The 18,674-nt window shown below is 34.8% G+C and overlaps 1 protein-coding gene and 1 long non-coding RNA gene across 2 annotated transcripts in view; one reads left to right on the top strand and one right to left on the bottom strand.

Moving 5' to 3' along the window:
* Positions 1-18,674, bottom strand: part of LOC144284571 (disintegrin and metalloproteinase domain-containing protein 5-like) — a 134,508-nt gene that overhangs the window by 59,189 nt on the left and 56,645 nt on the right. Inside the window, exon 14 of the mRNA XM_077849251.1 lies at positions 5,985-6,180. Within this exon, the coding sequence (XP_077705377.1) occupies positions 5,985-6,180 (196 nt within the window). The remainder of the gene's footprint in view (positions 1-5,984; positions 6,181-18,674) is intronic.
* Positions 1-18,674, top strand: part of LOC144284572 (uncharacterized) — a 36,795-nt gene that overhangs the window by 2,483 nt on the left and 15,638 nt on the right. The window contains exon 2 of the long non-coding RNA XR_013352995.1: positions 7,236-7,264. This is a non-coding gene — a long non-coding RNA (uncharacterized LOC144284572). The remainder of the gene's footprint in view (positions 1-7,235; positions 7,265-18,674) is intronic.

The raw sequence follows: 18,674 nt of genomic DNA, 5'->3' as shown, positions 1-18,674 counted from the left end.
AGGCAATAATAACAAATGTTGTCAAGGATTCAGGAAAAAAGGAATACTTGTGTACTGTTGATGGGAATGTAAATTGGAACAGTCACTATTGAAAACAGTATGAAAGTTCCTCAAAATCTTAAAAACAGAAAAAAAAATAAAAATTAAAAAAATCTTAAAAATAGAACTATCATATGATCCACTTCTGGGTATCTATCCAAAGGACTTGAAATCAGGATATCAAAAAAGGTATGTGCACTCCTATGTGCATTGCAGCCTTATTCACAATAGCCAACATATATATACAACCTGTATAGGAATGAAGGAATGAATGTAAAAGAAAATGTGATATATCTATATTATTCAACCATGAAAAGCAGGAATTCCTGCCATTTGAGACAGTCTGGATAAACCTTAATGGTATTATGCTAAATTAAATAGACCAGAGAAAAATAAATCCTATATGTTACCACTTATATGTGGAATCTAAAAAAGCCAAACAGAGAAACAGGGAGCATTTTGGTGGTTATCAGGGGCTTTGGGTAGTGGAAAGAGGTAAATATTAGTCCAGGGTATAAACTTCGAGTTATAATATTAATAATTCTAGAGATCAAATGTACTACATGTTGATTATAGCTTATAAATACTGTATTACATACTTGAAAGGTGCCGAGAGAGTAAACCTTCAAAATTCTCACCACAAAAACAAATGGTAATTATATGACAGGATGGAGGTGTTAAGCAATGCTATGTGATAATCATTTTGCAATATATAAATGTATCAGATCAACATGTTGCATGCCTTAAACTTACACAACATTATATGTCAATTATACCCTGATCATGTTAGAGGGAAAAGATATTCCAGAGGAAAAAAGACACCAGCAACATGCCAGTGTAGGAAGCCCTGGACTCTCCCTTCCATTCACAAATTCACCAATTCAGCTTCAACTCATGGATTAATTTTCTTTGTGATGAACCCTAAATTAAATGAAAGGCTCTTTTACTCTGGGCAAATGCAAAACCAGACTTGCCAAAGCCAGTAGGGAGATTCAAGACACCCTGTTGTCAGAGACCTTACTACAATGCAGTACCTTACAAGCAGGAAGAGACCATCTAGCTCTCTGTTTCACCCAGCAGAGAAGGATCTGCTTGGAGGTCGAACATGCATACATTTTCAAGGGAGCTGCCCAAAGATCTGGAATCTGTCTTCCAGTTGTGGGAGCTCTGTTTGGTCTGAACTGTCTAGATGCCAGGGACAACAGGAGTAGCAGCTTGAGCTAGTAGTTACCAATGAATGGTACTCCCTCTATTAACCACCAAATGAATGGATAAATAATCCCAGATCTTAGCTTCCCCCTTGGGAGGCAAAGACTTGATCCATTCATCTAGATCCCCAAGTACCACACTGAAATCATGAAGCTGACAATACACTACACTAGCAACTGAAAAATGTACTAGAGAAGTTCAATAACAGACTAGGTCAAGCAAAAGGAATGACCACTGAACTAAAAAAGAAGTCACTGGAAATTATTAAGAACAGCAAACAAGATAAAAGAATGAGAAATAGTGACTAAGGGACTTATAGAAGTCCCACCAATGGGACTAATATATGCATTATGAGAGTTCCAGAAAAAGAATTGAGAAGGAAAAGATCAGGAAGCATATTCAAAGAAATAATGGCTAAAAACTTCCCACATTGGAAGAAGGAAATGGATATCCAGATGGAGAAAGATCAATGAACCACAAATAAGGTGAACTCAAAGAAATCCATAACAAGGCACATTATAATAAAATTGTCACAATTCAAAGACAAAGAGAGAATTTGAGAGTAGGAAAAAAAGTGAGTTCACACATACAGAGGAACCTCCATAAGACTATGAGGAAATTTTTCAACAGAAACTTTACAGTCCATAAGGCAGTGAGATGATACTCAAAGCACTGAAAGAAAGAGCTTCCAACAAAGAAAATTATATCAGACAAAAACGTCCTTCAAAAATCAAATGGAGACAAAATCTCTTCAAACAAAAGCTAAATGAGTTCATGACCACTAGCCCTGCCTTAGAAAAAATGCTAAAGATAGTAATGCCTGCATTATGCTGGCATAAGACATCTCTCTTTTTGTGCCTCTTTTGAAATTAAAAATCCACATAGATTTATTATATACCACATCTATTTTGACACTCAAGGAAGAACAGAAGATGGAGGAAAATAGTTCCCAAGCTTTAAGAAATTAAAGATTTAGATGTAAACACACAAAGCATGATGTTAAAAGAGCAAAACACTAATTACTTAATGGGCTTCAGAGTAAGGAAATAATGCAACAAAGCTTTAAAAACATTTTAGCTGGGGTGCCTGGTTGGCTCAGTAGGTTAAGTTTCTGACTTCCACTCAAATCATGATACAGAGTCCTGGGATCCAGCCCCATATCAGGCCCCTTGCTCAGCAGGGAGTCTTCTTGTCCCTCTCCTTCTGCCCTTCCCCCTGCTCATGCTCTCTCTCCCTGTCTGCCTCAAATAAATAAATCTTTTTTAAAAACCTTTTTATTTGAATTATTTTTAAATAATATTAAACAGATAATGTCTACATATAAAATGAATTGGTTTTTTCTTTCCACAAATTTTTTATTGTGTTGAAATATATATATAAATAACATTTACCATCTTAACCATTTTTAGTGTATTATTTAATGGTATTAAATGCATTCACATTGTGTAGCCATCACTACCATCCATTCATAATTTTCATCTTATAAAACTGAAACTCTATACTCTCCATTCCTACTCCTCCCAAGTCCTTGGCAAACACCATTCTACTTTCTTTTCTTTTTTTCTTTTAAAGATTTTATTTATTTATTCATGAGAGACACAGAGAGAGGCATAGACACAGGCAGAGGGAGAAGCAGGCTTCTGGTAGGGAAGCCTGAGGCGGGACTCAATCCCAGGATCCTGGGATCATGACCTGAGCCAAAGGCAGATGCTCAACTGCCGAGCCACCCAGGTGCCCCACCATTCTACTTTCTATATCTATGATTTTGACTATGTGAGGTACCTCATATCAGTAGAATCATAGAGTACTTGTCTTTTTGTGACTGGCTAATTATTTCAGTTAGCATAATTGTCCTCAAGATCCATCCATGCTGTAAAATATTACAAAATTTCTATCCTTTTTAATACTGAATAAAATTCCATTGTTTGTATATACATTTTTCTTTTTCCATACATCCATTGATGGGTACCTGGGTTGCTTCCAAATTTTAGCTATTGTCAATAATGCTGCTATGAACGTGGGTGTACAAATACCTCTTCCAGACACTGCTTTCAATTCTTTTGGTTATATTCTCATACATGGGAATGCTGGGTCATATAGTAATTCTATTTCTAATTTTGAAGGAACAATCATCTACTTTTCATGGCAGCTTGTACCATTTTATATCCCCACCAACAGTGTACAAGGGTTCTGATTTTTCTACATACTCCCCCATCCTTGTTGGAGTCTTTGTGTTGTTGTTGTTGCTGCTGCTGCTGCTGCTGTTATTGTTTTTGTAGCCATCCTAATGAGTGTGAAATGATATCAAAACCTTATGGTTTGGATTTATATTTCCCTAATTATTAGAAGTATTGAGCTTCTTATCTTATTTGGAGAAAATTCTATTCAAGTTCTTTGCCCATTTTTTAATTGAGCTGTTTGCTTTTTATTGTTGAGTTTTAGGAGTTTTCTATATATTCTGGATATTAATTTCTTTTTTTTTTTTTTTAAAGATTTTATTTATTTATTCATGATAGTCACAGAGAGAGAGAGAGAGAGAGGCAGAGACACAGGCAGAGAGAGAAGCGGGCTCCATGCAGGGAGCCCGATGTGGGATTCGATCCCGGGTCTCCAGGATCGCGCCCTGGGCCAAAGGCAGGCGCCAAACCGCTGCGCCACCCAGGGATCCCCTAATTTCTTATCAGATACATGACTCATAAATGTTTTTCTCCCAATGAAACAAGACAGCCAGAAAGCAATTAATAATATGGCCTCTTATTTGGGGCCAGGTAACACAGTTGTAGGAACTGTTCTGGGTATTGTAGGATATTTAGTAAGCATCCCTGACTTTTACCTTCTAGAAGCCAGTAAGAGTCCTTTCCCAGTTGTAAAAACCAAAAATGTCTGTAGGCATTGGGTCTAGAAAGCAAAGGTAATGAATCCTGCTAAATGTACTACAGGACAATCTCCCTCATTCCTACCTCTCACAACAAAGAATTATCTGGCCCAAAATATCAATAATGTTGACATTGAGAAACCCTGATGTGACTGTTGGGTTTGCACCCACATTCCTTCAGGTGTTACACAACCTAATTTCGTGACAAATACCCCTAATAATGTATGTGACTTTCCAACTAATAAGATTTTCTCCCTTTTAGAAGATAAACATCACCACAAACTAAATGATGCTAAAACTTTAACATCATTTTATATTATACCTAAATATTAAGTTTCTGCATGTGCATAAATAACACTGAAGAGTATGCCGTAGGACCTAGACTTGTACAAAAAGAAAATGTGCTAAGGAACTTAGAAAAGGACATACATTTTACCCCATAAGCATATTTTGGCCAGAAACTAATAATTTAGTGGCACATACTGATTTGTGTGAGCTATGTGAAAGAAGATTTTTATTGGCTGTTGCCTATAAATCATATGTTATTCTTATCTTGGAAAGCTAATGCCTTCTTCAGAACTCAAGACCATTCTTGTTAACCAGTGTCCATGACAGATCACAGATGACCTAGTTAAAGAATTTTAGTTAATTTGGATTGAAATACAGTTATGGTTGAGAAAAATTTTTCAACTCCAAAATTATCAATTTCCTTTTCCCCCTAAAAATGCTCACAAAATGTGATTGTTTTTTCAAAAATAAATACAAAAGTTAACTGTTAATCAGGCCCTGACTTATCATATCCTAGATGCATTAACATAAATAGTCAATAGGACTGAAGAGATATTACTTCAAAATCAAGATGCTTCAAATGTTATACTTGCCTCCAAGAAATTTTTAATACTTTGGGAGAAGACTATTGCACTTAAACACCTGAAGCTCTCACAGAGAGCTTTAAATCACTCAAATTACTAAAGAAACAGTAAACAAGATAAATAACTTGAGGTATACCTAGTTGACATCCCACTATGTGGATCTAAGTTTATCTGACTAGCACTGAAATTTAATTTCCTAATTTTACTTAGGGAAACATTGAATCATGGATCTGTTTCTACTTATTTTACTGGCCATTTGTTTATATCTCAATTATGTTTTATGTACTAGTCTAATGTCACCATTGTCTTGCCAGACAGCATAACTATGATTCTGATAGAAAAGCAGAACAAAATTATAATTATCACCAAAACCTCATCTCCTCCTTAAATTCCTGTCATTCATATAGATCTACATAATACTTACATAGGTACACAATACCTATGACCTGTCTAAGGAAGGCCTAAATGGAGGACTGAGATAAAACACTTTACTCTCTCAAAGAATATGAACTATATATATTCAGGAAATTGTATATTTCAATGAAGCTAATGATCTATACATTTATAGGAAGCTATTAAACTGAACTAGACAGGTCATAAACTGAAACACTCACTCAGGAGCAAGCCCGTTTGAGCACACACCAACACTTGAAATCCACCCAATTAGTTATTAGTCCTGCTTTGTTCTAGTCAAACCCCATGTTTCATTTAAGCCTAAATTAAACACCACCACCATCAATTCTATATAATATTCTGAGAAGCTGCATTTCCCCTTGAGTTTTCTTCCTTTGCAAACAAGAATTCCATGTAAATTAAGGAGTTTTTTGCTTTTCAGAATCAAGAAAATTTTATTTCCTTTAACACTAAGACACACTAGGCAAGATTTCACTCATTAACAAATTATATTTACATTTTTGTCCTATACAAGTGAATAATGAAGCTTAGAATAATCAGAATTTAGGAACAAAGAAGAAAGTTTTGATCATTACCTCCACCAATCAATTGTTTACACTGTTTGCTAGCTGTCCGACATTGTCCCTCATAACAAAAGGCATCACCGGATTCACAACTTTGTCCGTTGCGTGCATAAGTGTCAGGCACACAGTGTGAGGAAACCCCATTGCAGTATTCAGTGAAATCACATTCATCCAAAGATTTCCTGCATGGTATACCACCTGGTCTTAGCTAGCAGGGAAAGAGGAACATAAGAAAAGATTATGCATCAGTGATACTCAGTTTCCTTTTCCTTCAGGCTTTAATTTTTCATTTATCTTTTTTTCTAAGTTGCTAAGAGCAAGGAGAAAACAAATGATCTTGTTAACTACTTAAGCATTGCGTGGAAGTTTAAATAATTAAATTTACTGTGGAAAAAGGAGCCGGTAACACTTGTGAGAGAATTGGGAAATTCAAAGATAAGTAGACTGCCATAATTATAAAAAAGACAAAAGCAATTAATATAAAAATTAATAAGTGATTAATATAAAAACTACTTAAAAATTACTTTAGATCCATTATGGCTATGCTTACATGGCAGCCTTTGGTTTCTCCATATGCTGTCCCTTCAAGCAGAAATCAGCAACCATTTACAAAAAAATACATATGGGTCACAAGCATTTAGAAAAAAGTTTGTAGATTTTAAGGACACATAGGAAAAGATTTACTTCACATATCATATTACAAACAACTATAAAAAAAAAACCTTCCCTAATTATATACCTCTGATCTCTTCAGTACTTACTCTTTAGCTGATACCTTACAGTATTCCCTTTCTGTATGTGTCTTTGCCACAAACTTCCAAATATCACTACAAACCATTTCTTCAACCTAAGCCCCAATTCTTCATGGCTATCATCAGTATCCCATGCAAACTATGTCAAAGTTGTTCTAGCTTTCAAAGATCCTAGAGGCCTAGCTTCTATAACATTTATCATTCCCCAAAATAGGTTTTCTATATACTTTTTTCCATGTTGTCACAAATATTTGCTATATATAGCAATTCTGACACAAATTCTTCAAGTGATGTGTGGGAAGACAAAACAATGCTTGAGTCACCCAAGCTTATGTAGTTAGCATTCAAATAAAAATAAATGATCAAAATTATTTCTAAAGGAAAATACATATAAGCATAATAGAAAAAATATTAATACCAGTTTCTTTGAAATATGCTTCATTTTATAAATATATATAAATGGCAATATTACATTTATTCTAATTTCTTCTATTGTTTTGATTTTTTATAGCAGTTTGAAGGTCACAGAAAATATGAGGGGTAAGTACAGAGATTTCCCATATAACTCCTGCCCCACACATACAAAGCCTCCTCTTATCAACATTTCTGCCTGGAGTGGTACATTTGTTATAATCAATGAACTTACATAACACTGATCATAATCAGTCAAAGTCCATAGTTTACATGAAAGTTCTTTCTCATTGTTATACATTTTATGGGCTTAAACATATGTATAATGACATGTATCTTTTGTTATGGTATCATACTGAATATTTTTACTGCCCTAAAAATCCTTCATGCTCTGCCTATGCATCTCCCCTTCGGTTCCTGGCAACCAGTTTTTACAGTCCTTTTCCAGAATGTATTTGGAATCATAGAATGTGTAACCTTTCCAGATTGAATTCTTTCACCAAACTTCTTTTTCAATATGTATAAATACCCAGTTCCTAAAATCTCTTTCCTCAAACGCTCTTGGAACCAAGTTTTATCATCCTCCTGGCTCATATAAAAAGGTATTCATGTTTCTTTTCTTTGCTCCTTAATTCCAAAATGGCCCTAAAAATGGATGACTCCCTTTTCCTCCTAAATATTAAGAATGTTTTCGCCTAAAATCTTTTTATGTTTTTTTAATTTTCTTTTCAATTTATTTTTACTCTAGTCAAGACTGTCAGTCTGTACATGTAATGTGCAATTCATTGTCAGGACTATGTCCCTTTACTCAACTAAATGAGGAGTGGATGGTTAATTTATTGCCTCTGACCGCCACACCAGTCTTGACTGCATCATAAAGAGAGTACTGTGTATATAAGAAAACTCATAGTTTGAGCTATATGCCATTAGGCCCAAGGACTAATGAGAATCACAACTACTTCTCCAGTTTTAACAGCAGATATTCACACATCTCTGTTGATATATGAATCTGGTCTAAGTTATTACTTTTTGGTGCAACAATGATGGAGAATTTGGTAATCTGCTATATTGCTTGTGTTCAATAGGTTAGTTAATTTTTTTAAAGTTATCCTTAATATGAATAATTATGACTAAATCGTGCCTACTAATGAAAAAAAAAGAGGAGTGTACATCAGCAAACATCAGAATAGGAGATTCCTGGCTGCATATACATAGAAATGCCTATTTTAAACAACTACCATGAATGAGATAATCTGACTGAAAGGTTCGAGTCCCAGGTGAAGCAAAAAGTCTGAGAGTAGATGTATTGGAAGATGGTAAGAAGAACATTTTCACTTTACCCATATCACCCCTCCCAAAAGGTGGCACAGTTCAATGCTAAGAGAGACTGTCCTGGCTGGTGATTTCTCTGACAGAAAAATTAAAGTAATGAGAACATGGTTTTCCAAGCACTACAAAACACTGCCCATGAGACTACTTTTGTCTCACTCCACTCAGAACATTGAGGTACTTGGCATACTTAAATAGTCTGGGAACACCTAGGAATAGGGGAAAGAGATGGGAGTTCACAACAATCAGTGTGTGAACCAGCCACATATCCAATTAAATGGCTTATAGATGCAGCAAGAGTCTCATCCATAAACCAACAGGATGCTTCATCTGAGGACACCCACAACTAGCCAACCAATACCCCCAGCACTCCATGCTCACACCATGTGGCCGGAACTCCAAATTCTCCAGCAGATGGCACACATGAGCCTCCAATAAATGGGCGCAATCCTGCAGCCAACACATGGATATCAGTCCCTGGCTTGACTCTGCTGAATTGCACAACTTTGAACACTTTAGGGCACTGACCTAGGGAAAATTTATGAGAGGCTCTCCATAGCCAGACTGGCTTTCTGGGATTGAAAGACGGTGTACAATCCTGATCTCTCACTTCCTAGGAGGTGTGGAACAACCCTAGGAGAAGAGTGGAACAAGCACACTCCTAAAAAAGGTCTGAGAGACCCCCCAAAACTCTAGCTGAGCTGACTGGTGATTGGCTTCTTTCTCTCTCAAGGCCAATTACTAAACACTGAAAGAGATGGCTACTTTTCAAATGTGAAGGCAGCAATGCAAGGCTTCCAGAAATGTAAAGAATCAAGGAAACATGATGCCACCAAAGGAATGAAACAAAGCTCTTGTGGAAGACAAATAAAGAAATGGAATCAAACAAATCTAACAAAAAAATTAAAATAATCACCTTAAGCTCAGATAAGAAAGCACAGAAAGACAAATAAAATCAGGGAAACGATACATGAAAAAAAATGAGAAGTTTCACAAAGAAAAATTATTTTTTAAAAAAGAACCAAACAGAAATCCTGGATCTGAAGAATACGAGTGAACTAAAACATTTTATTAAAAAGCTTCTAGGGCACAGTTGATCAAACAGAATAGTGAACTCAAGAGCAATCATTTAAAATTTTCCAGTCATAAGAACAAAAAAAGAAAAAGATTAAACCCTAACTGGTATTTATAGAACACATAAAAAGAAACAGCATATGTGCTATAGGAGTCCTAGAAGGAGGCAGTAAAAGAGAAAGGGCAGAAAGTTTATGTAAAGAAATAATGACAATTTCCCAAATCTAGAGAGGAAAATGTACATAAATCCAAAAGAATTCTAAATATACTGAACATAAGGAGGTCTTCAAAAGACACATTACAAATCAATTGTCAAAACTCAGTCACACAGAATTTTGAAAGTGTAAGAGAAAAGCAACTCATCACATACAAGGGAAGCCATATAAGACTATAAGTAGATTACTCAACAGAAACCTTGCAGAGCAGGAGAAAATGGGATAATATTTTCAATGTGCTGGAAAAAAAAATACTAACCAAGAATAGTATATCCAGGGATGCATGCATGGCTCTATCAGTTAAGCGTCCAACTCTTGATTTCAACTCAGGTCATGATCTCAAGATCATGACATCAATACCTGTGTCAGGCTCTGAGCTCATTGAGGAGTCTCCTAGAGATTCTCTCTTTCTCCCTTTCCTGCTGACCCTCCCCCACCACTCTCTCTCTCTCTCTCTCTCTCTCTCTCTCTCTCAAATAAATTTGAAATAAATCTTTAAAAATAGAAAAGAATACTATATCCAACAAAGCTATCCTTCAGTAATGAAAAAGAGATGACTTTTCCAGATAAACAAATCTAAGGGAGTTCATGTGTCTTACAAAAACTACTAAAGAGAGGTCTTCAAGTAGAAATGAAAAAATTCTAATTAGCAATATGAAAACATATAAAAGTATTAAAATCACTGGTAAAAGTAAGTTACAGTTAAATTCAGAATACTCCCACTACTTTAATAGTTGGTGCATAAAATTTTAACTCTAGTATAAAAATTAAAAGACAGAAGTATTAAAAATAATTATAGCTATAATAATTTGTTCATGGATACAAACTATAAAAGGATATAATATATGAAATCAATAGCGTAAAATGAGGGGAAGAGTTTTTGTATGAGATCAAAATTAGTTGTCATCACCTTAAAATAGAATGTTATAATTATAAATTATGTCTTGTGTGAGGCTTGTGGTAATCACCTACAGATACACACATAAATATCTATAGTGAATATACAAAATATAAAGAGAAATTAATCAAAGCATACTACCACATAAAAATAATCAAATCACAAAGTAAGACACTAAAAAAAGGAAAAATAGGATTAAAGAACTACAAAAGGGCAGCTCTGGTGGCTCAGCTGTTTAGCGCCACCTTCAGCCCAGGGCGTGATCCTGGAGACCCTGGATCTAGTCCCATGTCCGGCTCCCTGCGTGGAGCCTGCTTCTCCTTCTGCCTGTGTCTCTGCCTCTCTCTCTCTGTCTCTCATGAATAAATAAATAAAATCTTAAAAAAAAAAAAACTACCAGAATACAATAATATGGCAATAGCAAATCCTCCCTTAAATTTAAAGTAAATAAATCATAATAAAAAGATACATAGTAAGCAGATTAATTAAAACAAGATCAAACTATATGCTACCTAAAGATCCAGTTAAACCTTTAGGACACACATAAACTGAAAGTGAAGGGATAGAAAACATAATCCATGCAAATAGCAACCATACAGAGCAGGGAGGGCTAAATTTATGTCAGTATAAAATAGACTTCAAGTCAAAAACGGTCACAAGAGACATAGAAACTTATTATATAATGATAAATAAGTCAGTTCATTAAGAGGATATAACGACTGCAAATATACATGCACCCAGCATCAGAACACCTAAATATACAAATATTGACAGAACTAAAAAGAGTAGGCAACTTCATCACTCTACTTTCGGTATTGGCTAGATCATCCAAAAAGTAAAATCTGTACTGGATTAGTGGGCTTGAACAACACTATAGACCTAATGGACCCAACAAAAAATGCAGAATGTTCCATCCAACAGCAGCAGAATACAAATTTCCCTCAAGTGCACAAGGAACATTCTCCAGGGTAGATCATAGGTTAGGCCAAAAGAAAAAGCCCTAACAAATTTAAGAAGACTGAAATTATGCCAAGATTTCTTTTCTAATCACAATGATGTTAACTAGAAATAATTGCAGAAAAAAATCACAAATATGTGGAAATTAAACAACATACTCCCAAACAAATAATATATTGAAGTAGAAATCAGAAGGAATCAAAAAATTTCAAGACATGAAAAATTGAAATATAACAATTCAAAAACTAAGGAATGCATTAAATGCAATTCTGAAAAAAATGTTCATAGTGACAAACATCAACAATAAAAAGAAGGAAAAACTTAATTAAACAACTTACTTAACACGTCAAGGAACTAGAAACAGAGCAAACTAAGTTCAAAGTTACCAGAAAAAAAAAACAAATAAAATTTAAAACAAAAATAAATAAAATAGAGATGAGAGAAACAATAGAACACATCAGGGAAACTGCAAGCTGGTTTTTGTACAGACAAAATTGATAAACCTTTTGCTAAACTAAGAAAAAAAGAGAGAAGATTCATAGAAATTATAAATGAAAGAGGTGACACTACAACAAATATCACAGAAATTCAAAAGAACACAAGAGAGACTACAATTATATATATACTACATAACAAATCATATAATTTAGAAGAAAGAGATAAATTCCTAGAAATCATTTACCAAGATTGATTCATGAAAAAAATAGAAAAATCTGAACAAATCAATAATGAGTAAAGAGATCAAATCAGTTATCAGTTAAAAATCTCCCAACATAGAAAAGCCCAGGATCAGATGGCTTCACAGATGAATTCTTCCAAACATTTAAGGAATACTAAATGTTAATCCTATTCCATCTCTGCCAAAAAACTGAATAGGAAAAAAAACTTCCAAACTCATCTTATGAAGCCAGAATTATCCTAATACCAAAGTCAGACAAATATACTACAAGAAAAGAAAACTAAATGCCAATATAATTTTAACTGATGAACAAACCTGATGAACGTAAATATAATAATTCTCAATAAAATACTAGCAAACTGATTTCAATAGCACATTAAAAAGTATCATACATCATGACCAACTGAGATTTATGACTAAGATTCCAGGATGTTTGAACATATACCATTCAATAAATGTGATATATCACATTAAAAAAGCAAAGATAAAAATGTGATGAACTATATGTTGGCTAATTGAATTTAAATAAAAAATAATATGATCATCTCACTAGATGTAAAAAAAGCATTTGACAGAATTCAACATAGTTTCATTATAAAAATTATCAACAACTAGGTATAGAAGGAATGTACTTCAACATAATAAGAGCCATACATAACAAGCCCTTGGCTAGTAAGACAAAACTGCCCCCTCTCATCTTTTTTTTTTTTTAAGATTTTTTTTTAAATTTATTTATTCATAAGAGACACAGAGACAGAGACACAGGCTGAGGGAGAAGCAGGCTCCTTGCAGGGAGTTTGACGTGGGACTTGATCTCAAGTCTCCAGGATCAGGCCCTGGGCTGAAGGCAGCGCTAAACCACTGAGCCACCCGGGCTGCCCTCTCTCATAACTCTTATTTAGATTAGTACTGAAAGTCCAAGTCACAGGAATTAGGCAAGAGAAAAAAAAAAGGCACCCAAATTGGAAGAGAATTCAAGTTGTCTCTGCAGATGATATTATCCTATATAAAGGAAACTCTAAAGACTTTACAAAAAAAAAATGAAAAAAATGAATTCAGTAAAGTCACAAGATACAAAATAAAAATATAAAAATCAGTTTTTTCATACTAAGAATGTGCTATCTACAAAATAATTAAGGGAAAAAAATCCCACTTACAACATGAAGCAAAAACAGTAAAATTCTTAGGAATAAAATTAATCAAGGAAGTAAAAGATCTGGATCCTGAAAAATATAAAACACTGATGAAAAATTCATGAGGACACAAATAAATGGAAAGATATCCTTTGCTGGCTTTGCTTTGTATCCTTTTGTTGTAATAATGCATAGTGATACGTATGCTATATGCTGAATTCTCTGAGTCCTACTGATTCATTAAACCTGGAGATAGTACCAGGGTACCTCTGACAAAGAGGAAAATTGTTGTCTTAACAATACTGTCTTTCATTCCATTCACATGGAACATTTTACTATGTATTTAGATTTTTAATTTTTCTCAGCAATGTTTTGTTATGTATATGTTTTACATTACTTTTATTAAATGTGTTCCTAAGTACTTTTCCATGCCATTGTGAATGAAATTGTTTTCCTAATTTAATTTTCAGATTATTCACTTCTATTATTATAGAAATACAGTTCATTTTTGTATAGTTGTGTATCCTGTGACTTTGACTAACTCATTTATTTAAAAGGTATTTTTGATAGATTCTTTAGGATTATTTACATATGAGGTCATTTCATCTGCAAACAAGGAGAATTAGTTGCACTTCTCTTCCAAATTTGATGACTTTATTTCATTTTCTTACTTGACTGTACTCTCTGGAATCTCTAGTACAATGTTTTAATAGAAGTGATGAGAGTCTACATCCTTGCTTTGTTTCTGATTTTAGGGGGAAACACTCAGACTTTTGTCATTAGTGTGTTAGCTCTAGATTTTTCACAGATGCTCTCCACCAGGTTATGTTCTTTCCCATTTCTAATTTGTTAGTAATTTTATAACGAGTAGGTTCTGTTTCTGCATCTTTTGAGATTAGGAAGTGTTTTCTTTTCCTTTGATTAATATGGTGTGTTATATTAATTAAACCAACTTTATATTACAAAGATAAATCCCTCTTGGTCATGCTGTTTAATCTTTTTCATATGTTTCTTGATTCTGCTTGTAACTTTTTTAGAATTTTTGCATCCATATTCATGAGGTATATTAGTCTACAGTTTTCTGTGATGTCTTTGGTAACCAGGTGATACTATCTTCATAAAATGAAAGATTTTTTTCTCATATTTTCAGGAAGAGATTGTGGAGTACTGGTGCTCTTTCTTTTTTTTAAGTGTTTGATAGAATTCACCAATAAACTCACCTGGACCTGAGCTTTTCTTTGTGGGAAGATTTTAAGTTACTGATTCAGTTTATTTACTTCTCCATTCAGATTTTCTACTTTTTTCTTAAGTCAGTTTGGTAATTTGTGTCTTCCTATTTTATCTAAGTTGTCTAATTTGCTGGATATGGCAGGCCAGCAGATTTCCTTATAATTTTTTAAAATTATGTACTATCAGTACTGATTCTCCGCTTACATTTCTGTGAAACCTCTTTTTCATAGTCTAGGTAAATGTTTATCCAATTTTATTTATTTTTCTCAAAGAACCAATTTTGGTTTCTCTGATTTCCTTTCAACTTTATTTCCTTCCTTATATTTGCCTTGGATTTAATTTGCTCTTCTGTTCATAGACTTTCAAGGCACAAGCTTACGCTATTGATTTATTTCATATTTTCTAATATAAGTATCTATAAGTAAAAATTTCCCTCCAAGCACTGCTTTACCTTTATGCCATATGTTTTAATATGTTGTTTTTTAGTTTTCATTCAGTTCAAATTATTTCTAATGTCCTTGTGAGTTCTTCTTTGACACACTGATTATGGAGAAATATATTTACTTTCTAAAATTTGTAGATTAAATTTCCTTTATTTGTTGATTTTTTATTTTATTGATATCAGAAAATATACTTAGTATTATTTTAGTCTTTTAAAATATACTAAGCCTAGTTTTATAGCCTAGCATATGGTCCATCCTCAAAGATGTTCAATGTGTGCTTGTAAAGTCTATATATTCTGCTGTTGCTGGATGGAGGATTCTTTAGTGTAAATTTGGTTAAGTTGTTTGACAGTGTGATATGAGTATTCTATATCAATGATTTTTAGTCTGGTTGTGGGAGGCCATAAGCCAGAAGACCCAGCAAAGCTACACTCAGATTTCTGACCCACAGAAACTATGAGGGAAAATGGGGTGGTAATATATTATGCAGTAATAGACAAATAATATAACATAACCATACAGATTCTGACTCTTGCCTGCCACTCTGACCTTGTCTATCATAGTATGGGTTTTCAAAAAAACAGAGCACAAAGCAAAACTTATATCCTAATGCTTCATTAAGGTTTGGGAGCCCAAGTAGACCAAAGCAAAACAAATACAAGATGGTTGGTGCATTAGTAAGCTAGCCAAAGCTTTACCAAAGATATGTAGTTGCTGTCTCCAGAAAGAGCATATGAAACATCGCATCTCAAAAAATCTACCATTCAAATTAAACAGAAAACCATTGCCAAGCATACCTGGGTATAGTCACATAGACTCAGTCCAGGAGACCATGTTCTATAGCAAATCGAGTAGTTACTTGATCATATCGTATATGAATTCTTCATTTTTACAAAGTTATTTACCAGAGTTTTATTTTATTGTCTTTAAAACAATAGAAGCCAGTTTACAAAATGTCTGATTTGTCCACCATGTTCTAGAAACGTGTATAATATAACTACCTTGCCTAACTATGGTTTGAATTGGCATTTATAATAAAGAAGCCATATTTTGGAAGTAAATGCTAATTAGGCACTTTTGTCTTTTAATCAGTATCAATGAGCAGAAAAACATGTTTGAACAATTCTGGAAAGACATGGATACTAGGTCCAATACACTATTTCTTTATCAGTCATTAAATTGTAAGAGCATAACAAGCCATTTTTCTTCTTCCTTGATTCATTTCCCATTCTCAGAATCTTTCTATTACTTTTCTTTTGTTTGAATACTCTACACCAATACTTCTATTTGTCACTGAGGTATTAGATCGAATGTCATGCCTTACAGAGCTATTTCTAAAATACACACTCACTCAGTCTTTATTCTTTTGCCCTATTTCATTTTTAAATCACTTTATCACTATCTGAAATTATCTTTTAAATATTTGTTTGTTTAAGGATTAATCTTCTGTAATACCCCTCAGTATGGGGTAAAATATTTTCTGAAATAGTCAGTAGACAAACAATTTCAAGCTGAAAATAAACTGTAAATGAGTATCTGCTCCTTATGTCAACCTTTTATTTCATCTAAATTTCACTGAGTTTTTATTTGTATCTTTTGTTTGTTGTTTTCTCCACACTTTGTTACTGCACATTAGTTTTAAGGATATGAGCAAAGAAGAGTGGTGTCTAGCTCCACATTTAACTGAATTACACCAATTTTTCTTTGATATTAAGAAAACAATATTTCCAGTACCATCTTTTTCTATTTTTCCTTCTGGTCTAACCCTTACATTTGGCTCTACCTGCTTAATATTTGTCCTCCAACTCTATGATTCATTTGAGGGACAGAAATTTAGGTATTCACTAAGATTAGTGTTGATTTCATGCATAAGTTGCAAATGTAGTTTATCTGTAATATTTCATATACCATCAATTTTATTGCTCTCAGTTCTCTTCTTATAATATTGTCTTAATTCAAAGAGGTCAACCCTTATAATTCTTTGAGAATGACAGTTTCCTGAAACTGCTTCTGTATCCTACAACTTAGTTTTAAAAGCATATCCAAAGAATGATGTCACAAGATGGCAGAATAAGAATCCTCTACTCATATTTCCGTTCAGCAATAATACATGACAGCAATCCATAGACAAAAGTGTCTCCAGAAAAGCTCTGTAATCCAGGTAGGAGACACCAAAACCCAGGTGAACTTTAAGTTTGAGGAAACCAATTTGAAAAGTTGGGTGAGTTGAGTAAGTTGCCCTCACCCAGGCAGCTACTTGCTGACTCAACTAAAGACCCAGAAATAGCTCTATACCTGAAGACTTGTCTCAGCCACAAGCGGCAATGATCCTGCTATAAGTATCATATGCCAAGGTACCCAGGAGTCACATCCACCCATGCATGAGTAAGAAGCACACAAACCTTAATCCCAGATGTACACCCTCAAATTGCCCCAGAATCAGCTGTGGTCCAGGAGTACCTGGAGGTAAGCATCACACACTGTTTGACTATTTTGAAAGGGTCCTGTGACTAGGCTGCAGCTCCTACCAGCAACAGCCTGAGAACCATCCTGCTGATAGAGGGATTTGACAAGAGACACTCTCATCTGTACCAAAGATTCAGAACAGGCCCTATATTCAGCTCCAGCCCCCAACAATCTTGCCAGCCAAGGAACTTCACAGGAAACATTCCCAATTGTGTTGGAAGCCCAAAAAGAGCCCCATATTATGTGGTAGTCCCCTCCCAGCCTCAATCCACTAAGAGTCCTGCCAACAAAGGGACCTGTCAGGAAACACTTCTGTCTATACTCCCAGAAATCCGGAAAAACTTCTATATTTGACTTTAATCCCCTCACAGCTGCAGTCCATCAGCATTCCTGCTGGATGAGAAAATCAGCAGGATATACTCCTGTATGTACTCCTGGAGATCCAGAAATGACCCAATTGTCAGCTTCATTCCCTACAAGCCATAGCCTGCCAGCTGTCCTCCCAACACAAGAACCCAGCAGAATATATTCTAGACTGTGCCTAAGAAGATCCTGAAATGGCTGAAAACTTGGATCTAGCCCCATTATCAGCCATTATCAGAGAGTTCTCCAGCCTACTCAGGGACCTGGCAGGAGACATTCCCATCTGTGCCTCCAGAGCTAGGCCCCCAGACCTCAGTCCTGGTCATGGACCCTGAAAGAGCACAGGAACACAGTTCCAGCCATTCAAAGCCATGGTCAGGGCTATCTTTGCCCACAAAGGATCCATCAAGTGATCTGGCAGGAGCCCTCCTAGGAACCTAGTGGGAGTCACACCCATGCTCACAACTGGTAATAAGATGCTGTATGAGCCTCCAATTATGGGCCCTAAAGCATACCCTTATTCCACTGTCATCCTACTGAACAAAGTACTAGAGGAAATCCCATATAGGAATCAAATAGGACCATGCCCACCCAAGCCCAAGGTTAATAAGCTCAACAACTACAGATCTCACTACAGACCCAGCAACAGTCTTGTAAAATGGCTCTAACCCATCAACTGTCAATTCTGGAGTTAATCCCATCATCCTAGGAATTGACAGATCTTTACCTGCAGAAAGCATTCTATAGAGACT

This window comes from Canis aureus, chromosome 15 (genome assembly GCF_053574225.1).
Source record: "Canis aureus isolate CA01 chromosome 15, VMU_Caureus_v.1.0, whole genome shotgun sequence".
Classification (NCBI taxonomy): Eukaryota; Metazoa; Chordata; class Mammalia; order Carnivora; family Canidae; genus Canis; species Canis aureus.
The sequence above is the reverse complement of the archived record's forward strand: the minus strand, read 5'-3'. Positions and strand labels throughout refer to the sequence as shown.